The sequence below is a fragment of the Salmo salar genome, unplaced genomic scaffold, assembly GCF_905237065.1.
Source record: "Salmo salar unplaced genomic scaffold, Ssal_v3.1, whole genome shotgun sequence".
Lineage (NCBI taxonomy): Eukaryota > Metazoa > Chordata > Actinopteri > Salmoniformes > Salmonidae > Salmo > Salmo salar.
In genome coordinates, this window is record NW_025547958.1 from 69,942 (window position 1) to 96,559 (window position 26,618).

Here is a 26,618-nt window from a genome sequence, read left to right on the forward strand (position 1 = left end):
ATATAACTGATGAATACAGTAATATAACTGATGAATACAGTAATATAACTGATACCACTGGGTGAAAATAGAACAGTAGTGATGAATACAGTAATATAACTGATGATGCCACTGGGTGAAAATAGAACATTATTAATGAATACAGTAATATAACTGATGAATACAGTAATATAACTGATGAATACAGTAATTTAACTGTTGAATACAGTAATATTACTGATGAATACAGTAATATTACTGATGAATACAGTAATATAACTGATGAATACAGTAATATAACTGATGAATACAGTAATTTAACTGATGAATACAGTAATATTACTGATGAATACAGTAATATAACTGATGAATACAGTAATATAACTGATGATGCCACTGGGTTAAAATAGAGCAGTAGTGATGAATACAGTAAAATAACTGATTAATACAGTAATATAACTGATGATGCCACTGGGTGAAAATAAAACAGTAGTGATGAACACAGTAATTTAACTCATGAATACAGTAATATAACTGATGATGCCACTGGGTGAAAATAAAGCAGTAGTGATGAATACAGTAATATAACTGATGAATACAGTAATATAACTGATGAATACAGTAATTTAACTGATGAATACAGTAATATAACTGATGAATACAGTAATATAACTGATGAATACAGTAATTTAACTGATGAATACAGTAATATAACTGATGAATACAGTAATATAACTGATGAATACAGTAATATAACTGATGAATACAGTAATTTAACTGATGAATACAGTAATATAACTGATGAATACAGTAATATAACTGATGAATACAGTAATATAACTGATGATGCCACTGGGTGAAAATAGAACAGTATTAATGAATACAGTAATATAACTGATGAATACAGTAATATAACTGATGAATACAGTAATATAACTGATGAATACAGTAATATAACTGATGATGCCACTGGGTGAAAATAGAACAGTAGTGATGAATATAGTAATATAACTGATGAATACAGTAATATAACTGATGAATACAGTAATTTAACTGATGAATACAGTAATATTACTGATGAAGTAATTTAACTGATGAATACAGTAATATTACTGATGAATACAGTAATATTACTGATGAATACAGTAATATAACTGATGAATAAAGTAATATAACTGATGAATACAGTAATATAACTGATGAATACAGTAATATAACTGATACCACTGGGTGAAAATAGAACAGTAGTGATGAATGCAGTAATATATCTGATACTACTGGGTGAAAATCGAACAGTATTAATGAATACAGTAATATAACTGATGAATACAGTAATATTACTTATGAATACAGTAATATAACTGATGAATACAGTAATATAACTGATGAATACAGTAATATAACTGATGATGCCACTGGGTGAAAATAGAGCAGTAGTGATGAATACAGTAATATAACTGATGAATACAGTAATATAACTGATGATGCCACTGGGTGAAAATAGAACAGTAGTAATGAACACAGTAATATAACTGATGAATACAGTAATAGAACTGATGATGCAACTGGGTAAAAATAGAACAGTAGTGATGAATACAGTAATATAACTGATGAATACAGTAAAATAACTGATGAATACAGTAATATAACTGATGAATACAGTAATATAACTGATACCACTGGGTGAAAATAGAACAGTAGTGATGAATGCAGTAATATATCTGATACTACTGGGTGAAAATCGAACAGTATTAATGAATACAGTAATATAACTGATGAATACAGTAATATAACTGATGAATACAGTAATATAACTGATGAATACAGTAATATAACTGATGATGCCACTGGGTGAAAATAGAACAGAATTAATGAATACAGTTATATAACTGATGAATACAGTAATATAACTGATGATGCCACTGGGTGAAAGTAGAACAGTAGTGATGAATACAATAAAATAACTGATGAATACATTGATATAACCGATGAATACAGTAATATAACTGATGATGCCACTGGGTGAAAATAGAACAGTAGTGATGAATATAGTAATATAACTGATGAATACAGTAATATAACTGATGAATACAGTAATTTAACTGATGAATACAGTAATATTACTAATGAAGTAATTTAACTGATGAATACAGTAATATTACTGATGAATACAGTAATATTACTGATGAATACAGTAATATAACTGATGAATACAGTAATATAACTGATGAATACAATAATATAACTGATACCACTGGGTGAAAATAGAACAGTAGTGATGAATGCAGTAATATATCTGATACTACTGGGTGAAAATCGAACAGTATTAATGAATACAGTAATATAACTGATGAATACAGTAATATTACTTATGAATACAGTAATATAACTGATGAATACAGTAATATAACTGTTGAATACAGTAATATAACTGATGATGCCACTGGGTGAAAATAGAGCAGTAGTGATGAATACAGTAATATAACTGATGAATACAGTAATATAACTGATGATGCCACTGGGTGAAAATAGAACAGTAGTAATGAACACAGTAATATAACTGATGAATACAGTAATAGAACTGATGATGCAACTGGGTAAAAATAGAACAGTAGTGATGAATACAGTAATATAACTGATGAATACAGTAAAATAACTGATGAATACAGTAATATAACTGATGAATACAGTAATATAACTGATACCACTGGGTGAAAATAGAACAGTAGTGATGAATGCAGTAATATATCTGATACTACTGGGTGAAAATCGAACAGTATTAATGAATACAGTAATATAACTGATGAATACAGTAATATAACTGATGATACCACTAGTTGAAAATAGAACAGTAGTGATGAATACAGTAATATTACTTATGAATACAGTAATATAACTGATGAATACAGTAATATAACTGATGAATACAGTAATATAACTGATGATGCCACTGGGTGAAATTAGAACAGAATTAATGAATACAGTAATATAACTGATGAATACAGTAATATAACTGATGATGCCACTGGGTGAAAATAGAACAGTATTAATGAATACAGTAATTTAAATGATGAATACAACCAATATAACTGATGAATACAGTAATATAACTGATGAATACCATAATATAACTGATGAAGCCACTGGTTGAAAATAGAACAGAAGTGATGGATACAGTAACATAACTGATGAATACAGTAATATAACTGATTAACACAGTAATATAACTGATGATACCACTGGTTGAAAATGGAACAGAAGTGATGAATACAATAATATTACTGATGAATACAGTAATTTAACTGATGATGCCACTGGGTGAAAATAGAACAGTATTAATGAATACAGTAATATAACTGATGAATACAGTAATATATAACTGATGAATACAGTAATTTAACTGATGAATACAGTAATATTACTGATGAATACAGTAATATAACTGATGAATACAGTAATATAACTGATGAATACAGTAATATAACTGATACCACTGGGTGAAAATAGAACAGTAGTGATGAATACAGTAATATAACTGATGATGCCACTGGGTGAAAATAGAACATTATTAATGAATACAGTAATATAACTGATGAATACAGTAATATAACTGATGAATACAGTAATTTAACTGTTGAATACAGTAATATTACTGATGAATACAGTAATATTACTGATGAATACAGTAATATAACTGATGAATACAGTAATATAACTGATGAATACAGTAATTTAACTGATGAATACAGTAATATTACTGATGAATACAGTAATATAACTGATGAATACAGTAATATAACTGATGATGCCACTGGGTTAAAATAGAGCAGTAGTGATGAATACAGTAAAATAACTGATTAATACAGTAATATAACTGATGATGCCACTGGGTGAAAATAGAACAGTAGTGATGAACACAGTAATTTAACTCATGAATACAGTAATATAACTGATGATGCCACTGGGTGAAAATAAAGCAGTAGTGATGAATACAGTAATATAACTGATGAATACAGTAATATAACTGATGAATACAGTAATTTAACTGATGAATACAGTAATATAACTGATGAATACAGTAATATAACTGATGAATACAGTAATTTAACTGATGAATACAGTAATATAACTGATGAATACAGTAATATAACTGATGAATACAGTAATATAACTGATGAATACAGTAATTTAACTGATGATGCCACTGGGTGAAAATAGAACAGTATTAATGAATACAGTAATATAACTGATGAATACAGTAATATAACTGATGAATACAGTAATATTACTGATGAATACAGTAATTTAACTGATGAATACAGTAATATTACTGATGAATACAGTAATATTACTGATGAATACAGTAATATAACTGATACCACTGGGTGAAAATAGAACAGTAGTGATGAATACAGTAATATAACTGATGATGCCACTGGGTGAAAATGGAACAGAAGTGATGAATACAATAATATTACTGATGAATACAGTAATTTAACTGATGATGCCACTGGGTGAAAATAGAACAGTATTAATGAATACAGTAATATAACTGATGAATACAGTAATATATAACTGATGAATACAGTAATTTAACTGATGAATACAGTAATATTACTGATGAATACAGTAATATAACTGATGAATACAGTAATATAACTGATGAATACAGTAATATAACTGATACCACTGGGTGAAAATAGAACAGTAGTGATGAATACAGTAATATAACTGATGATGCCACTGGGTGAAAATAGAACATTATTAATGAATACAGTAATATAACTGATGAATACAGTAATATAACTGATGAATACAGTAATTTAACTGTTGAATACAGTAATATTACTGATGAATACAGTAATATTACTGATGAATACAGTAATATAACTGATGAATACAGTAATATAACTGATGAATACAGTAATTTAACTGATGAATACAGTAATATTACTGATGAATACAGTAATATAACTGATGAATACAGTAATATAACTGATGATGCCACTGGGTTAAAATAGAGCAGTAGTGATGAATACAGTAAAATAACTGATTAATACAGTAATATAACTGATGATGCCACTGGGTGAAAATAGAACAGTAGTGATGAACACAGTAATTTAACTCATGAATACAGTAATATAACTGATGATGCCACTGGGTGAAAATAAAGCAGTAGTGATGAATACAGTAATATAACTGATGAATACAGTAATATAACTGATGAATACAGTAATTTAACTGATGAATACAGTAATATAACTGATGAATACAGTAATATAACTGATGAATACAGTAATTTAACTGATGAATACAGTAATATAACTGATGAATACAGTAAAATAACTGATGAATACAGTAATATAACTGATGAATACAGTAATATAACTGATGAATACAGTAATATAACTGATGATGCCACTGGGTGAAAATAGAACAGTAGTGATGAATACAGTAATATAACTGATGATGTCACTGGGTGAAAATAGAACAGTATTAATGAATACAGTAATATAACTGATGAATACAGTAATATAACTGATGAATACAGTAATATTACTGATGAATACAGTAATTTAACTGATGAATACAGTAATATTACTGATGAATACAGTAATATTACTGATGAATACAGTAATATAACTGATACCACTGGGTGAAAATAGAACAGTAGTGATGAATACAGTAATATAACTGATGATGCCACTGGGTGAAAATGGAACAGAAGTGATGAATACAATAATATTACTGATGAATACAGTAATTTAACTGATGAATACAGTAATATAACTGATACCACTGGGTGAAAATAGAACAGTAGTGATGAATGCAGTAATATATCTGATACTACTGGGTGAAAATCGAACAGTATTAATGAATACAGTAATATAACTGATGAATACAGTAATATTACTTATGAATACAGTAATATAACTGATGAATACAGTAATATAACTGATGAATACAGTAATATAACTGATGATGCCACTGGGTTAAAATAGAGCAGTAGTGATGAATACAGTAAAATAACTGATTAATACAGTAATATTACTGATGAATACAGTAATATAACTGATGAATACAGTAATATAACTGATGATGCCACTGGGTTAAAATAGAGCAGTAGTGATGAATACAGTAAAATAACTGATTAATACAGTAATATAACTGATGATGCCACTGGGTGAAAATGGAACAGAAGTGATGAATACAATAATATTACTGATGAATACAGTAATTTAACTGATGAATACAGTAATATAACTGATACCACTGGGTGAAAATAGAACAGTAGTGATGAATGCAGTAATATATCTGATACTACTGGGTGAAAATCGAACAGTATTAATGAATACAGTAATATAACTGATGAATACAGTAATATTACTTATGAATACAGTAATATAACTGATGAATACAGTAATATAACTGATGAATACAGTAATATAACTGATGATGCCACTGGGTGAAAATAGAGCAGTAGTGATGAATACAGTAATATAACTGATGAATACAGTAATATAACTGATGATGCCACTGTGTGAAAATAGAACAGTAGTAATGAACACAGTAATATAACTGATGAATACAGTAATATAACTGATGATGCAACTGGGTAAAAATAGAACAGTAGTGATGAATACAGTAATATAACTGATGAATACAGTAAAATAACTGATGAATACAGTAAAATAACTGATGAATACAGTAATATAACTGATGCCACTGGGTGAAAATAGAACAGTAGTGATGAATGCAGTAATATATCTGATACTACTGGGTGAAAATCGAACAGTATTAATGAATACAGTAATATAACTGATTAATACAGTAATGTAACTGATGAATACAGTAATATAACTGATGATACCACTAGTTGAAAATAGAACAGTAGTGATGAATACAGTAATATTACTTATGAATACAGTAATATAACTGATGAATACAGTGATATAACTGATGAATACAGTAATATAACTGATGATGCCACTGGGTGAAAATAGAACAGAATTAATGAATACAGTTATATAACTGATGAATACAGTAATATAACTGATGAATACAGTAATATAACTGATGATGCCACTGGGTGAAAATAGAACAGTATTAATGAATACAGTATTTTAACTGATGAATACAACCAATATAACTGATGAATACAGTAATATAACTGATGAACACAGTAATATAACTGATGAATACAGTAATATAACTGATGATGCCACTGGGTGAAAATAGAACAGTATTAATGAATACAGTATTTTAACTGATGAATACAACCAATATAACTGATGAATACAGTAATATAACTGATGAATACCATAATATACCTGATGAAGCCACTGGTTGAAAATAGAACAGAAGTGATGGATACAGTAACATAACTGATGAATACAGTAATATAACTGATTAATACAGTAATATAACTGATGATACCTCTGGTTGAAAATGGAACAGAAGTGATGAATACAATAATATTACTGATGAATACAGTAATTTAACTGATGATGCCACTGGGTGAAAATAGAACAGTATTAATGAATACAGTAATATAACTGATGAATACAGTAATATATAACTGATGAATACAGTAATTTAACTGATGAATACAGTAATATTACTGATGAATACAGTAATATAACTGATGAATACAGTAATATAACTGATGAATACAGTAATATAACTGATACCACTGGGTGAAAATAGAACAGTAGTGATGAATACAGTAATATAACTGATGATGCCACTGGGTGAAAATAGAACAGTATTAATGAATACAGTAATATAACTGATGAATAAAGTAATATAACTGATGAATACAGTAATTTAACTGTTGAATACAGTAATATTACTGATGAATACAGTAATATTACTGATGAATACAGTAATATAACTGATGAATACAGTAATATAACTGATGAATACAGTAATTTAACTGATGAATACATTAATATTACTGATGAATACAGTAATATAACTGATGAATACAGTAATATAACTGATGATGCCACTGTGTTAAAATAGAGCAGTAGTGATGAATACAGTAAAATAACTGATTAATACAGTAATATAACTGATGATGCCACTGGGTGAAAATAAAGCAGTAGTGATGAATACAGTAATATAACTGATGAATACAGTAATAGAACTGATGATGCAACTGGGTAAAAATAGAACAGTAGTGATGAATACAGTAATATAACTGATGAATACAGTAATATAACTGATGAATACAGTAATATAACTGATGAATACAGTAATATAACTGATGATGCCACTGGGTGAAAATAGAACAGTATTAATGAATACAGTAATATAACTGATGAATACAGTAATATAACTGATGAATACAGTAATTTAACTGATGAATACAGTAATATTACTGATGAATACAGTAATTTAACTGATGAATACAGTAATATTACTGATGAATACAGTAATATTACTGATGAATACAGTAATATAACTGATGAATACAGTAATATAACTGATACCACTGGGTGAAAATAGAACAGTAGTGATGAATACAGTAATATAACTGATGATGCCACTGGGTGAAAATAGAACAGTATTAATGAATACAGTAATATAACTGATGAATACAGTAATATAACTGATGAATACAGTAATATAACTGATGAATACAGTAATTTAACTGATGAATACAGTAATATTACTGATGAATACAGTAATTTAACTGATGAATACAGTAATTTAACTGATGAATACAGTAATATAACTGATGAATACAGTAATATAACTGATGAATACAGTAATATAACTGATGAATACAGTAATATAACTGATGATGCCACTGGGTGAAAATAGAACAGTAGTGATGAATACAGTAATATAACTGATTATGCCACTGGGTGAAAATGGAGTACGGTTATTTTACCAGGTAAGTTGACTGAGAACACATTCTCATTTACAGCAACGACCTGGGGAATAGTTACAGGGGAGAGGCGGGGGATGAATGAGCCAATTGTAAGCTACAGTAATATAACTGATGATGATATATGATTCACTTCTTTGAAATGAGACCACAATAGAGTTTCCAAATCGCTCCCTATTCCCAATTTTAGTGCACTACCTTTGACCAAGGCCCATGTGTAAATAGGGTGCCATTTGGGACACAGTTTCATCAGGCATGCCAAACCACGTGACAAGGAAACACACAACACAGACATACTAGCTAGTAGTGGGATACAGAACTAGAGGCTGCAGGGTCACAGAAAACCATCAAGGACATATTTGTACATTTACATTTGACATTTGTCGTCATTTAACAGACACTCTTATCCAGAGAGACTTGCAGTTAGTGCTTTCATCTTCAGATAGAGGGACAGATAGAGGGACAATCTGAAGCTAAGCTTAGCTTACCATAGGGATGGTGAATGCTAGGGCATTATGGATAGGGATGGTGAATGCTAGGGCATTATGGATAGGGATGGTGAATGCTAGGGCATTATGGATAGGGATGGTGAATGCTAGGGCATTGTGGATTGGTATGGTGAATGCTGGGGCATTGTGGATGGTGAATGCTAGGGCATTGTGGATGGGGATGGTGAATGCTGGGGCATTGTGGATGGTGAATGCTAGGGCATTATGGATGGGGATGGTGAATGCTCGGGCATTGTGGATAGGGATGGTGAATGCTAGGGCATTATGGATGGGGATGGTGAATGCTAGGGCATTGTGGATAGGGATGGTGGATGCTAGGGCATTATGGATAGGGATGGTGGATGCTAGGGCATTATGGATAGGGATGGTGGATGCTAGGGCATTATGGATAGGGATGGTGAATGCTAGGGCATTATGGATAGGGATGGTGAATGCTAGGGCATTATGGATAGGGATGGTGAATGCTAGGGCATTGTGGGCCTTCCCTGTAGCTCAGTTGGTAGAGCATGGTGTTTGCAACACCAGGGTTGTGGGTTCGATTCCCACGGGGGGCCAGCACAGAAAAAAAAAATGTATGAAATGTATGCATTCACTACTGTAAGTCGCTCTGGATAAGAGCGTCTGCTAAATGACTAAAATGTAAATGTAAAATGTGGATTGGTATGGTGAATGCTGGGGCATTGTGGATGGTGAATGCTAGGGCATTGTGGATGGTGAATGCTAGGGCATTGTGGATGGGGATGGTGAATGCTGGGGCATTGTGGATGGTGAATGCTAGGGCATTATGGATGGGGATGGTGAATGCTCGGGCATTGTGGATAGGGATGGTGAATGCTAGGGCATTATGGATGGGGATGGTGAATGCTAGGGCATTGTGGATAGGGATGGTGAATGTTAGGGCATTGTGGATGGGGATGGTGAATGCTAGGGCATTGTGGATGGGGATGGTGAATGCTAGGGCATTGTGGATGGGGATGGTGAATGCTAGGGCATTGTGGATGGGGATGGTGAATGCTGGGGCATTGTGGTCTCCCATCCCTATCCGCTGGGGCATTGCTGGCTTGCTTCTGAAGCTAAGCAGGGTTGGTCCTTGTCAGTCCCTGGATGGGAGACCAGATGCTGCTGGAAGTGGTGTTGGAGGGCCAGTAGGAGGCACTCTTTCCTCTGGTCTAAAACATATCCCAATGCCCCAGGGCAGTGATTGGGGACACTGCCCTGTGTAGGGTGCTGTCTTTCGGATGGGACGTTAAACGGGTGTCCTGACTCTCTGAGGTCATTAAAGATCCCATGGCACTTATTGTAAGAGTAGAGGTGTTAACCCTGGTGTCCTGGCTAAATTCCCAATCTGGCCCTCAAACCATCATGGTCACCTAATAATCCCCAGTTTCCAATTGGCTCATTCATCCCCCTCCTCTCCCCTGTAACTATTCCCCAGGTCGTTGCTGTAAATGAGAATGTGTTCTCAGTCAACTTACCTGGTAAAATAACGGATAAAATAAATAAAATAATAATAATAAAAAAATAAAAAGAGGGTGATGAGAAATGTTACTATTATAGAACAGGTGATGAATATAGATAAATGTTACTATTATAGAACAGGTGATGAATATAGATAAATGTTACTATTATAGAACAGGTGATGAATATAGATAAATGTTACTATTATAGAACAGGTGATGAATATAGATAAATGTTACTATTATAGAACAGGTGATGAATATAGATAAATGTTACTATTATAGAACAGGTGATGAATATAGATAAATGTTACTATTATAGAACAGGTGATGAATATAGAGAAATGTTACTATTATAGAACAGGTGATGAATATAGATAAATGTTACTATTATAGAACAGGTGATGAATAAAGATAAATGTTACTATTATAGAACAGGTGATGAATATAGAGAGATGTTACTATTATAGAACAGGTGATGAATATAGATAAATGTTACTATTATAGAGCAGGTGATGAATATAGATAAATGTTACTATTATAGAGCAGGTGATGAATATAGAGAAATGTTACTATTATAGAACAGGTGATGAATATAGAGAAATGTTACTATTATAGAACAGGTGATGAATATAGATAAATGTTACTATTATAGAACAGGTGATGAATATAGATAAATGTTACTATTATAGAACAGGTGATGAATATAGATAAATGTTACTATTATAGAACAGGTGATGAATATAGAGAAATTTTACTATTATAGAACAGGTGATGAATATAGAGAAATGTACTCACCTCCACCTTGTCCAAGGCTACAGTATACCAGTGTACTCAACAGCACTGAAACACACAGAGAGAACTATCACTATGGTACATGATGTAAACACTGAAACACACAGAGAGAACTATCACTATGGTACATGATGTAAACACTGAAATACACAGAGAGAACTATCACTATGGTACATGATGTAAACACTGAAACACACAGAGAGAACTATCACTATGGTACATGATGTAAGCACTGAAACACACAGAGAGAACTATCACTATGGTACATGATGTAAACACTGAAACACACAGAGAGAACTATCACTATGGTACATGATGTAAGCACTGAAACACAGAGAGAACTATCACTATGGTACATGGCCGGCCGCCCAACAACCTGCCCACTTGACCCTATCCCCTCCTCTCTTCTCCAGACCATTTCCGGAGACCTTCTCCCCTACCTCACCTCGCTCATCAACTCATCCTTGACCGCTGGCTACGTCCCTTCCGTCTTCAAGAGAGCGAGAGTTGCACCCCTTCTGAAAAAACCTACACTCGATCCCTCCGATGTCAACAACTACAGACCAGTATCCCTTCTTTCCTTTCTCTCCAAAACTCTTGAACGCGCCGTCCTTGGCCAGCTCTCTTGCTATCTCTCTCAGAATGACCTTCTTGATCCTAATCAGTCAGGTTTCAAGACTGGGCATTCAACTGAGACTGCTCTTCTCTGTGTCACGGAGGCTCTCCGCACTGCTAAAGCTAACTCTCTCTCCTCTGCTCTCATCCTTCTAGACCTATCTGCTGCCTTTGATACCGTGAACCATCAGATCCTCCTCTCCACCCTCTCCGAGCTGGGCATCTCCGGCGCCGCCCACGCTTGGATTGCGTCCTACCTGACAGGTCGCTCCTACCAGGTGGCGTGGCGAGAATCTGTCTCCGCACCACGTGCTCTCACCACTGGTGTCCCCCAGGGCTCTGTTCTTGGCCCACTCCTATTCTCGCTATACACCAAGTCACTTGGCTCTGTCATATCCTCACATGGTCTCTCATATCATTGCTATGCAGATGACACACAATTAATCTTCTCCTTTCCCCCTTCTGACAACCAGGTGGCGAATCGCATCTCTGCATGTCTGGCAGACATATCAGTGTGGATGACGGATCACCACCTCAAGCTGAACCTCGGCAAGACGGAGCTGCTCTTCCTCCCGGGGAAGGACTGCCCGTTCCATGATCTCGCCATCACGGTTGACAACTCCCTTGTGTCCTCCTCCCAGAGTGCTAAGAGCCTTGGCGTGACCCTGGACAACACCCTGTCGTTCTCCACCAACATCAAGGCGGTGACCCGATCCTGTAGGTTCATGCTCTACAACATTCGCAGAGTACGACCCTGCCTCACACAGGAAGCGGCGCAGGTCCTAATCCAGGCACTTGTCATCTCCCGTCTGGATTATTGCAACTCGCTGCTGGCTGGGCTCCCTGCCTGTGCCATTAAACCCCTACAACTCATCCAGAACGCCGCAGCCCGTCTGGTGTTCAACCTTCCCAAGTTCTCTCACGTCACCCCGCTCCTCCGCTCTCTCCACTGGCTTCCAGTCGAAGCTCGCATCCGCTACAAGACCATGGTGCTTGCCTACGGAGCTGTGAGGGGAACGGCACCTCCGTACCTTCAGGCTCTGATCAGGCCCTACACCCAAACAAGGGCACTCCGTTCGTCCACCTCTGGCCTGCTCGCCTCCCTACCTCTGAGGAAGCACAGTTCCCGCTCAGCCCAGTCAAAACTGTTCGCTGCTCTGGCACCCCAATGGTGGAACAAGCTCCCTCACGACGCCAGGACAGCGGAGTCAATCACCACCTTCCGGAGACACCTGAAACCCCACCTCTTCAAGGAATACCTGGGATAGGATAAAGTAATCCTTCTAACCCCCCCCTTAAAATATTTAGATGCACTATTGTAAAGTGGTTGTTCCACTGGATATTATAAGGTGAATGCACCAATTTGTAAGTCGCTCTGGATAAGAGCGTCTGCTAAATGACTTAAATGTAATGTAAATGTACATGATGTAAACACTGAAACACACAGAGAGAACTTTCACTATGGTACATGATGTAAACACTGAAACACAGAGAGAGAACTTTCACTATGGTACATGATGTAAACACTGAAACACAGAGAGAACTATCACTATGTACCACGTTGATTCAAAGGTTTTTCTTTATTTTTATTATTTTCTACATTGTGGAATAATTGTGAAGACATCAAAACTATGAAATAACACATGGAATCATGTAGTAGCCAAAGAAGTGTTAAACAAATCAAAATGTATTTAATATTTTAGATTCTTCAAAGTAGTGTAACGCCCTGACCATAGAGAGGGGTTTTTGTTCTTTATTTTGGTTAGGCCAGGGTGTTACATTGGGTGGGCGTTCTATGTTCATTTTTCTATGTTGGCTGTTTTCGTTGGTTTGGCCGTGTGGCTTCCAATCAGGCACAGCTGTAGTTCGTTGTTGCTGATTGGGAGTCACACATAAGTAGCCTGTTTTTCCTTTGGGTTTTTGTGGGTGATTGTTTTCTGTTGTGTTCATTTTGGGACCAGACAGGACTGTTTTGCTGTCGCTTCTTTTCGTGTTTTGTATAGAGTGTTTATGTTCATTAAAATCTTTAATAATGAATACACATCCTCCGCTGCACCTTGGTCTACTTCTAACGACAGGCGTTACAAGTAGCCACCATTTGCCTTGGCATTTTAGTTTTTTGAAACCAGGTTTGCTGTTCACTTACGCTTTATAAGATGGGAGTTCATGTCTCTGTATAATACTGTATATTAGATGGAAGGGAGTTCATGGCTCTGTATAATACTGTATATTAGATGGAAGGGAGTCCATGTCTCTGTATAATACTGTATATTAGATGGAAGGGAGTTCATGGCTCTGTATAATACTGTATATTAGATGGAAGGGAGTTCATGGCTCTGTATAATACTGTATATTAGATGGAAGGGAGTTCCATGCACTCATGGCTCTCTAGAATAACGTACGATTTGCTTGAATTTGTTCTGGACCTGGGGACTGTGAAAAGACCCCTGGTGGCATGTCTGGTGTGGTAAGTGTGTTTGTCAGAGCTGTGTGTAAGTTGACAAAGCAAGCAATTTGGGATTTTCATCACAGGAATGTTTCTTATAAAAACAAGAATTGATGCAATCAGTCTCTCCACAACTCTTAGCAAAGAGGGACTGGTATGCATAGTATTAATATTAGCCCTCTGATTACAATGAAGAGCAAAATATGCTGCTCTGATCTGGGCCAGCTGCAGTTTAACTAGTTATTTCATTGCAGCACTTTACCATTTGACTGGACAATAATCAAGATAAAATAAAACTAGAGTCTGCAGGACTTGATTTGTGGAGTGTTGCAACCGAGGACGATTTTTACGCGCTACAGCACTCACCGGTGCGGTTCTGTGAGCTTGTGTGGCCTACCACTTTGCGGCTGAGCCGTTGTTGCTCCAAAGACGGTACCACTTCAAAATAACAGCACTTACAGATGACCAGGGCAGCTCTAGCAGGGCAGAAATTTGATGAACGGACTTGTTGGAAAGGTGGCATCCTGTGATGGTGCCAAGTTGAAAGTCACTGAGCTCTTCAGTATTGGCCATTCTACTGCCAATGTTTGTCTATGGAGATTGCATGGCCATGTGCTCGATTTTACACACCTGTCAGCAACGGATGTGGCTGAAATAGCTAAATCCACTAATTTGAAGGGGTGTCCACATACTTTTGACCATGTGGTGTACACGAGGACTATACTATCATGTACGCCATTACCCCCCCTGCTGACCTGGCTGAGACAAGACTACAGTCCCATTACCCCCCCTGCTGACCTGGCTGAGACAAGACTACAGTCCCATTACCCCCCTGCTGACCTGGCTGAGACAAGACTACAGTCCCATTACCCCCCCTGTTGACCTGGCTGAGACAAGACTACAGTCCCATTACCCCCCCCTGCTGACCTGGCTGAGACAAGACTACAGTCCCATTACCCCCCCCTGCTGACCTGGCTGAGACAAGGCTACAGTCCCATTACCCCCCCTGCTGACCTGGCTGAGACAAGGCTACAGTCACATTACCCCCCTGCTGACCTGGCTGAGACAAGACTACAGTCCCATTACCCCCTGCTGACCTGGCTGAGACAAGACTACAGTCCCATTACCCCCCTGTTGACCTGGCTGAGAGAAGGCTACAGTCACATTACCCCCCCTGCTGACCTGGCTGAGACAAGACTACAGTCCCATTACCCCCCCTGCTGACCTGGCTGAGACAAGGCTACAGTCCCATTACCCCCCCTGCTGACCTGGCTGAGACAAGGCTACAGTCCCATTACCCCCCCTGCTGACCTGGCTGAGAGAAGGCTACAGTCACATTACCCCCCCCTGCTGACCTGGCTGAGACAAGGCTACAGTCCCATTACCCCCCCTGTTGACCTGGCTGAGACAAGGCTACAGTCCCATTACCCCCCCTGCTGACCTGGCTGAGACAAGGCTACAGTCCCATTACCCCCCTGCTGACCTGGCTGAGACAAGGCTACAGTCCCATTACCCCCCTGCTGACCTGGCTGAGACAAGACTACAGTCACATTACCCCCCCTGCTGACCTGGCTGAGACAAGGCTACAGTCCCATTACCCCCCCTGCTGACCTGGCTGAGACAAGGCTACAGTCCCATTACCCCCCCTGCTGACCTGGCTGAGACAAGGCTACAGTCCCATTACCCCCCCTGTTGACCTGGCTGAGACAAGACTACAGTCCCATTACCCCCCCCTGCTGACCTGCCTGAGACAAGACTACAGTCCCATTACCCCCCCTGCTGACCTGGCTGAGACAAGACTACAGTCCCATTACCCCCCCTGCTGACCTGGCTGAGAGAAGGCTACAGTCCCATTACCCCCTTGCTGACCTGGCTGAGACAAGACTACAGTCCCATTACCCCCCCCTGCTGACCTGGCTGAGACAAGACTACAGTCCCATTACCCCCCCTGCTGACCTGGCTGAGAGAAGGCTACAGTCCCATTACCCCCCTGCTGACCTGGCTGAGACAAGGCTACAGTCCCATTACCCCCCCTGCTGACCTGGCTGAGAGAAGGCTACAGTCCCATTACCCCCCCTGCTGACCTGGCTGAGAGAAGGCTACAGTCCCATTACCCCCCTGCTGACCTGGCTGAGACAAGACTACAGTCCCATTACCCCCCCTGCTGACCTGGCTGAGACAAGGCTACAGTCCCATTACCCCCCCTGCTGACCTGGCTGAGAGAAGGCTACAGTCCCATTACCCCCCCTGGTGACCTGGCTGAGAGAAGACTACAGTCCCATTACCCCCCTGCTGACCTGGCTGAGACAAGACTACAGTCCCATTACCCCCCCTGCTGACCTGGCTGAGACAAGGCTACAGTCCCATTACCCCCCCTGCTGACCTGGCTGAGACAAGACTACAGTCCCATTACCCCCCCTGTTGACCTGGCTGAGACAAGACTACAGTCCCATTACCCCCCCCTGCTGACCTGGCTGAGACAAGACTACAGTCCCATTACCCCCCCTGCTGACCTGGCTGAGACAAGGCTACAGTCCCATTACCCCCCTGCTGACCTGGCTGAGACAAGGCTACAGTCACATTACCCCCCTGCTGACCTGGCTGAGACAAGACTACAGTCCCATTACCCCCCTGCTGACCTGGCTGAGACAAGACTACAGTCCCATTACCCCCCTGTTGACCTGGCTGAGAGAAGGCTACAGTCCCATTACCCCCCTGCTGACCTGGCTGAGACAAGACTACAGTCCCATTACCCCCCCTGCTGACCTGGCTGAGACAAGACTACAGTCCCATTACCCCCCCCTGCTGACCTGGCTGAGAGAAGGCTACAGTCCCATTACCCCCCCTGCTGACCTGGCTGAGACAAGACTACAGTCCCATTACCCCCCCTGCTGACCTGGCTGAGAGAAGGCTACAGTCCCATTACCCCCCCTGCTGACCTGGCTGAGACAAGGCTACAGTCCCATTACCCCCCCTGCTGACCTGGCTGAGAGAAGGCTACAGTCACATTACCCCCCCTGCTGACCTGGCTGAGACAAGGCTACAGTCCCATTACCCCCCCTGTTGACCTGGCTGAGACAAGGCTACAGTCCCATTACCCCCCTGCTGACCTGGCTGAGACAAGGCTACAGTCCCATTACCCCCCCTGCTGACCTGGCTGAGACAAGGCTACAGTCCCATTACCCCCCCTGCTGACCTGGCTGAGACAAGACTACAGTCACATTACCCCCCCTGCTGACCTGGCTGAGACAAGGCTACAGTCCCATTACCCCCCCTGCTGACCTGGCTGAGACAAGGCTACAGTCCCATTACCCCCCCTGCTGACCTGGCTGAGACAAGGCTACAGTCCCATTACCCCCCTGTTGACCTGGCTGAGACAAGACTACAGTCCCATTACCCCCCCCTGCTGACCTGCCTGAGACAAGACTACAGTCCCATTACCCCCCTGCTGACCTGGCTGAGACAAGGCTACAGTCCCATTACCCCCCTGCTGACCTGGCTGAGAGAAGGCTACAGTCCCATTACCCCCCCTGCTGACCTGGCTGAGAGAAGGCTACAGTCCCATTACCCCCCCTGCTGACCTGGCTGAGACAAGACTACAGTCCCATTACCCCCCCTGCTGACCTGGCTGAGAGAAGGCTACAGTCACATTACCCCCCCTTGCTGACCTGGCTGAGACAAGACTACAGTCCCATTACCCCCCCTGCTGACCTGGCTGAGACAAGACTACAGTCCCATTACCCCCCCCTGCTGACCTGGCTGAGAGAAGGCTACAGTCCCATTACCCCCCCTGCTGACCTGGCTGAGACAAGGCTACAGTCCCATTACCCCCCTGCTGACCTGGCTGAGAGAAGGCTACAGTCCCATTACCCCCCTGCTGACCTGGCTGAGACAAGACTACAGTCCCATTACCCCCCCTGCTGACCTGGCTGAGACAAGACTACAGTCCCATTACCCCCCCTGCTGACCTGGCTGAGAGAAGGCTACAGTCCCATTACCCCCTGCTGACCTGGCTGAGACAAGGCTACAGTCCCATTACCCCCCCTGCTGACCTGGCTGAGACAAGACTACAGTCCCATTACCCCCCTGCTGACCTGGCTGAGAGAAGGCTACAGTCCCATTACCCCCCCTGCTGACCTGGCTGAGACAAGGCTACAGTCCCATTACCCCCCCTGCTGACCTGGCTGAGAGAAGGCTACAGTCCCATTACCCCCCCTGCTGACCTGGCTGAGACAAGACTACAGTCCCATTACCTCCCCTGCTTTAGAACTCATTAATTACTGTAATTACACATCTCTGCATACCAATACCTTGGTGTTTGAATTGACAATGATTTATCGTTTAAAAAACATACTCCTGAGCTTGTTGAGAATCTACTCCTGAGCTTGTTGAGAATCTACTCCTGAGCTTGTTGAGAATCTACTCCTGAGCTTGTTGAGAATCTACTCCTGAGCTTGTTGAGAATCTACTCCTGAGCTTGTTGAGAATCTACTCCTGAGCTTGTTGAGAATCTACTCCTGAGCTTGCACTCACTGTATATAGACTTTTTGTTTTATTTTCTTCTACTGCATTATTGACTGTATGTTTTGCTTATTCCATGTGTAACTCGGTGTTGTTGTATGTGTCGAATTGCTTAATCTTGGCCAGGTTGGAGTTGCAAATGAGAACTTGTTCTCAACTAGCCTACCTGGTTAAATAAAGGTGAAATAAAAATAAATAAATAAATAATCTACTCCTGAACTTGTTGAGAATCTACTCCTGAGCTTGTTAAGAATCTACTCCTGAGCTTGTTGAGAATCTACTCCTGAGCTTGTTGAGAATCTACTCCTGAGCTTGTTGAGAATCTACTCCTGAGCTTGTTGAGAATCTACTCCTGAGCTTGTTGAGAAAGGATTTAAAGTGGGATTGTTTCACAGAAACAGATCTTCTCTCTCCAGTCAGCAGGAAGCAGATTGTGATTATTGTGATACTATTTATCAACCTGTCTACCTGTTGTTGATTTATGGTGATGCTATTTATCAAAGTTTATCTAACCTTAAACCCCTAGAAGCTGTTTTCATTTAATCACAGCAGACAGTTTGATTATTCATCACTGGTGGGCTGGACCTCTGAAGTCACGTAGATCACATCATCACACAGTTCACAGGGTTGGTTAACTCTGGAGACTCCTTGAGTGTCTAGAGAGTTAAGTAGATCAGCCTTTAGTGTCTAGAGAGTTAGGTAGATCAGCCTTTAGTTTCTGGTGTCCAGAGAGTTATGTTGATCAGCCTTTAGTTTCCAGACAGGTAGATCAGCCTTTAGTTTCTGGTGTCTAGAGAGTTAGGTTGATCAGCCTTTAGTTTCTGGTGTCTAGAGAGTTAGGTAGATCAGCCTTTAGTTTCTGGTGTCTAGAGAGTTAGGTAGATCAGCCTTTAGTTTCTGGTGACCAGAGAGTTAGGTAGATCAGCGTTTAGTTTCTGGTGTCTAGAGAGTTAGGTAGATCATCCGTTAGTGTCTAGAGAGTTAGGTAGATCATCCTTTAGTTTCTGGTGTCCAGAGAGTTAGGTAGATCAGCCTTTAGTTTCTGGTGTCTAGAGAGTTAGATAGATCAGCCTTTAGTTTCTGGTGTCTATAGAGTTAGGTAGATCAGCCTTTAGTGTCTAGAGAGTTAGGAAGATCAGCCTTTAGTGTCTAGAGAGTTAGGTAGATCAGCCTTTAGTTTCTGGTGTCTAGAGAGTTAGGTAGATCAGCCTTTAGTTTCTAGAGAGTTAGGTAGATCAGCCTTTAGTGTCTAGAGAGTTAGGTAGATCAGCCTTTAGTTTCTGGTGTCCAGAGAGTTAGGTAGATCAGCCTTTAGTTTCTGGTGTCTAGAGAGTTAGGTAGATCAGCCTTTAGTTTTTGGTGTCCAGAGAGTTAGGTAGATCAGCATTTAGTTTCTGGTGTCTAAAGAGTTAGGTAGATCAGCCTTTAGTTTCTAGAGAGTTAGGTAGATCAGCCTTTAGAGTCTAGAGAGTTAGGTAGATCAGCCTTTAGTTTCTGGTGTCCAGAGAGTTAGGTAGATCAGCCTTTAGTTTCTGGTGTCTAGAGAGTTAGATAGATCAGCCTTTAGTTTCTGGTGTCCAGAGAGTTAGGTAGATCAGCGTTCAGTTTCCAGACAGGCAGATCAGCTTGTCAGCTCGGGGATTTGAACTTGCTAGTCCAACGCTCTAACCATTAGCCTACCCTGCCACCCCATATATATTAAACTATGTAGGTATTAAACCATATAGATATTAAACTATATTGATATTAAACCATACAGATATTAAACTATGTAGATATTAAACAATATAGATATTAAACTATATAGATATTAAACACTATATATATATATATATATATATATATTGAACCATATCGATAATGAACTATATAGATATTAAACTATATAGATATTAAACATATAGATAATAAACCATATAGATATTAAACTATATAGATATTAAACACATAGATAATAAATCATATACTTAATAAACCATATAGATATCAAAACATACAGATATTAAACCATATAGATAGTAAACCATACAGATATTGAACTATATAGATATTAAACCATATAGATATTAAAACATACAGTTATTAAACTATATAGATGTTAAACCATATAGATATTAAAATATATAGATATTAAACTATATAGATATTAAACTATATAGATATTAAACTATATAGATATTAAACTATACAGATATTAAACTATATAGATATTAAACCATATAGATATTAAACCATATATATATTAAAATTATATCTAGACATTGAACCATGTATATATATATAACCATATAGATATTAAACCATACAGATATTAAACCATACAGATATTAAAATAAGTATTTACATATATCTAGACAATGAACCATATATATATATATATTTAACCATTTAGATAATATTCAACTCACAGAGTAGAAGACAGGTGCGTTCCATCTCAACGTGTCGATCACTAACTGTATCTAAACTCTAGTGACTTGTAGCCTGTCCATCCCCCCCACCCACCTCTCCTCTCTACCCATCTATACTTCCTCTTGAGAAGGACTGAGAGGTGTGAAAGATGTGTGTGACAGAATGAGGGGCCCTAGAGAGAAGAGAAGAGAAACACAGAAAGAGAGAGAGAGATAGAGAGAGCGAGAGAAGAGAGAGACAAAGAGAGAGAGGGAGAGAAGAGAGACAGAGATAGAGAGAAGAGAGACACAGAGAGAGAGATAGAGAGAGAGAGAAATATATAGAACAGAGGGACGGAGAGAAGAGAGACAGAGAGCGATAGAGATAGAGAGATAGAGAGCGTGCCAGCCAGCCAGCCAGCCAGCCAGCCAGCCAGCCAGCCAGCCAGACAGACAGACAGACAGACAGACAGACAGACAGACAGACAGACAGACAGACAGACAGACAGACAGACAGACAGACAGACAGACAGACAGACAGATAGATAGATAGAGAGATAGAGAGATAGGTAGAGGGAGAGAGAGATAGGTAGAGGGAGAGAGAGTGAGAGACATAGATACAGAGAGGGGAGACATAGAGAGAGAGAGAGAGAGAGAGAGAGAGACAGAGAGAACGAGTGTGCGAGAGAGAGAGAGAGAGAGAGAGAGAGAGAGAGAGAGAGATAGAAACAGACACAGCTGCATGTGAGCTCACACATTTTTCAATGTTTTTACAAAAAGATAATTTTAGAGATAGATGAACTTGGATTTTTCCACAAGGAGATATACAGGATACTACCCTCTACAACATAACCTTCACTCCAAATCAAAACTCCAAACCTACCACCTGATTTTGGACAAAACTACCCAGAAGGATTCCTACTACCAAAGATTCTTATTTCCAAGATTTACAGCAAATGGTCTGGCAAACAAACAACAGAAACCCGAAGCACCATCCAACCAGGAACTGAATGAGTCATGTTTAATCTGAAGTCCATCCTGGAACTGAGTGAGTAATGTTTAGTCTGAAGCTACTATTATTAAAGCCAAGAAGAAAATACATTACAATAATATATTTTACTTTATAAGGACTGAATGCTAAGTTAAGGCTACCAAGCTTGCCACAGTGGTTCTTCCTGTAAAAGTTGTGTCGAACTGCAGCCAAAATAGTCATATGTTTGAGAAATTGAAGTTATAGCATTTTTGAGGTATTTGTATTTCGCGCCACACGATTCCACTGGCTGTTGACTAGGGTGGGACGTCTAGCCCATAGAAGTTAATAATGAGTTCAGTATTACCCTGTTCTGTGGGCAACAAGGTAGTATAAATCCCCAGTGGTGATCAGAAAAAAGCAACATCAACAGTAGAGTATATGTCAATAGAAAGCCCTTGTTAGTAACCAGGTCTATAGTGTGGCTGTGGTTATAGGTGGGCCTAGCAACATGTTGGATAATGTCCATAGATCTAAAATGATTCAGAATTTCAATGGCCTTAGAGTCAGTCTCTTTGTCAACATGAATATTAAAATCACCCAACACAATGATTTTATCATAGTTCTCAAGGACAACAGACATCAGTTCAGATAAATCAGTAAAGAAAGTGGGGCAGTGGTTTGGTGGCCTATACAGGTTATGGCCAGCACTGGTGGCTGACATTTAAACAGTATAACATGATGCTCTGGTCTGGTGGCTGACATTTAAACAGTATAACATGATGCTCTGGTCTGGTGGCTGACATTTAAACAGTATAACATGATGCTCTGGTCTGGTGGCTGATATTTAAACAGTATAACATGATGCTCTGGTCTGGTGGCTGACATTTAAACAGTATAACATGATGCTCTGGTCTGGTGGCTGATATTTAAACAGTATAACATGATGCTCTGGTCTGGTGGCTGACATTTAAACAGTATAACATGATGCTCTGGTCTGGTGGCTGACATTTAAACAGTATAACATGATGCTCTGGTCTGGTGGCTGACATTTAAACAGTATAACATGATGCTCTGGTCTGGTGGCTGACATTTAAACAGTATAACATGATGCTTACAGCTGAGAGCATTAGTAGTAGCTTTATGTGAACAACATCACCCATAGTTAAACACCAATGTCCCTTTGTCACACACAGATGTGACCCGTTTCAAGATACTAGGCGAACAACTGAAAGCATTAGTAAAAATAGAGGCTGTCTCCACCCCACCACATATAGATACTTATCAGAGCAGGAGATCTGTGTCTGTTTGAGGTTATAGCTGTATGTGAACAACATCACCCATTGTTAAACACCTCTGTCCCTCTGTCACACATTTTACATGTATGTTTAGATCATTTAGCTCTTGTCCAGAGAGACTTACAGTAGTGAGTTGAAACATTATTGTACTTTTCCTGTACTGGTCCTCCGTGGGAATCAAACCCACATCCCTGGCGTTGCAAGGGCCATGCTCTACCAACTGAGCCACACGGGAAACAGACACACACACTGAGCCATATACACAGACACACACATACAGACAGATAAACAAACACGCACACGCACACACAGACACACAAACACACACAGACACACACAGACAGACACTGTACCATGACAGGTTGGGCCTTCCAGGTCAGGTCAGGTCACACAGGGGTCCTGAAATGAAGGCATATTCCTGGATGAAATGTCTGTAATAACCGGTTATTCCCAGAAAAGCAAATACCTTTTTCTTATTCCCTGGTTGCTGTTAATCTGTCACGACTTCCACCGAAGTTGGTTCCTCTCCTTGTTCGGGCGGTGTTTGGCGTTCGGCGGTCGGCGTCACTGGTCTTCTAGCCATCATCGATCCACTTTTCATTTTCCATGTGTTTTGTCTTGTCTTCCCACACACCTGGTTTCAATTCCATCAATACATGTTGTGTATTTAACCCTCTGTTCCCCCCATGTCCTTGTCCGGAATTGTTTATTGTAAGTGCATGTGCACGTCTATCTGGTCTGCGACGGGTTTTGTACTATTGTTTGTTCTGTTTCCGGTGGTTTTTATTATTAAACTGCTCCACCATCTCGGCACCGCCATGGACCGCGTTGACCAGACAACTCCGCTGGGAGAAACAGGGAGGTCCATCAGCACAACCGGGGTCTCTACAACTCACTCCCCCTTCTTCTGGTCCCAGTGGGGTTCGTCTCCAGGAATACGATGGGACGGCTGCAAACTGCCGGGGGTTCCTGTTGCAGCTAGACCTATACCTGGCTCCTTCGGGCCGTGAGAGGGTGTCCTGCGGTTCCAGCTCATGCACCCTCTGTGGCCGCAGAGGTCACACTGCTGTGCAGTTTTCCCCGCATTCCCAGCATAAGGCGCTTGTCGATTCAGGTGCGGCTGGGAATTTAAAAGATAGATCGTTCGCCCATAGTTTAGATCCCCATTGTTCCCGTGGATGTGCCCTTCCCCGTTCACGCCTTAGATAGTCAACCATTAGGGTCAGGGTTGATCAGGGAGGTCACCGCTCCTCTGGGTATGGTGACGCAGGGGGGTCACAAGGAGAAAATCAGTCTCTTCCTCATTTACTCTCCTGTGTTTCCCGTGGTGCTAGGCCTAACCTGGTTAGCTTGTCATGACCCCACTGTTTCTTGGCAATGCTCTCACGGGGTGGTCACAACAGGGAGGTGTTTAGGGGTTTCTGTTGGTGCTACCATGGTGGAAAGTCCAGACCAGGTCTCCATCGTGCGCATTCCCCCTGAATATCCCGATTTGGCTCTCACCTTCTCTAAGAAGAGGTCGACCCAATTACCACCCCATCGACAGTGGGATTGAGAAGGCTGAGAAGTGCCTGATCTTCCAGCAGTCAGTCTCCTTCTAGGTACCGCATTTCCACTGTGGGGGTGGAGATGGAGAGTGACCGCATTGTAGCCGTGTGTAATTGGCCAACTCCCACCACGGTAAAGGAGGTGCAGCGGTTTTCTTGGGTTTGCCTATTACTACCGGAGGTTTATCCGGGGTTTTGGTCAGGTAGTGGCTCCCATTACCTCATTGCTGAAGGGGGGCCCGATGCGTTTGCAGTGGTCGGCTGAGGCAGACAGGGCTTTTGGTCACCTGAGGGCTCTGTTTACCTCGGCTCCCGTGCTATCCCATCCAGATCCCTCTTTGGCGTTCATAGTGGAGGTGGACGCGTCCGAGGCTGGGATAGGAGCCGTGCTCTCTCAGCGCTCGGGTACGCCACCAAAGCTCCGCCCCTGTGCCTTTTTCTCGAAGAAGCTCAGCCCGGCGGAGCGAAACTATGACGTGAGGGACCGGAAGCTGTTGGCTGTCGTCCAGGCTTTGAAGGCGTGGAGGCATTGGCTTGAGTGGGCTAAACACCCTTTTCTCATCTGGACTGACCACCGTAATCTGGAGTACATCTGGGCAGCGAGGAGACTGAACCCCCGCCAGGCAAGGTGGGCCCTATTCTTTACCCGTTTTGTTTTCACCCTGTCCTACAGACCAGGTTGCCAGAACGCTAAGGCAGACGCACTGTCCCGGATGTATGACACGGAGGAGCGGTCCATGAATCACACTCCCATACTCCTGGCCTCTTGCCTGGTGGCACCGGTAGTGTGGGAGCTGGACGCGGACATCGAGCGGGCATTACGTGCAGAGCCCACTCCCCTCCAGTGTCCAGCTGGGCGTCTGTATGTTCTGTCTGCTGTCCACGACCGTTTGATCTATTGGGCCCACACGTCACCCTCCTCTGGTCATCCAGGCAGCGGTCGGACGGTGTGCTGTCTTAGTGGGAAGTACTGGTGGTCTACCTTGGCTAAGGACGTGAGGGTTTATGTTTCCTCCTGCTTGGTGTGCGCCCAGTGTAAGGCTCCTAGGCACCTGCCCAGAGGTAAGCTACACCTCTTACCCATTCCACCTCTCGGTGGATTTCCCTTACCAATCTTCCTCCCTCTCAGGGTAACACCACGATCCTGGTCGTTGTGGATCGGTTCTCTAAGTCCTGCCGTCTCCTCCCGCTGCCCGGT

General features: G+C 40.6%; 1 protein-coding gene across 2 annotated transcripts in view; it reads right to left on the reverse strand.

The window, feature by feature from the left end:
• LOC123732521 (low affinity immunoglobulin gamma Fc region receptor II-a) overlaps window positions 1-21,702 on the reverse strand; it is a 36,992-nt gene extending 15,290 nt beyond the window's left edge. For both annotated transcript variants that reach the window (XM_045711745.1, XM_045711744.1), the window contains exons 1-2: window positions 21,627-21,702; window positions 11,640-11,684 (exon numbers count right to left, since the gene is read on the reverse strand). In XM_045711745.1, coding sequence (XP_045567701.1) covers window positions 11,640-11,684; window positions 21,627-21,651 — 70 coding nt within the window. In that variant the 5' untranslated portion in view covers window positions 21,652-21,702. The remainder of the gene's footprint in view (window positions 1-11,639; window positions 11,685-21,626) is intronic.
• Between the last annotated feature and the right edge of the window lie 4,916 nt (window positions 21,703-26,618).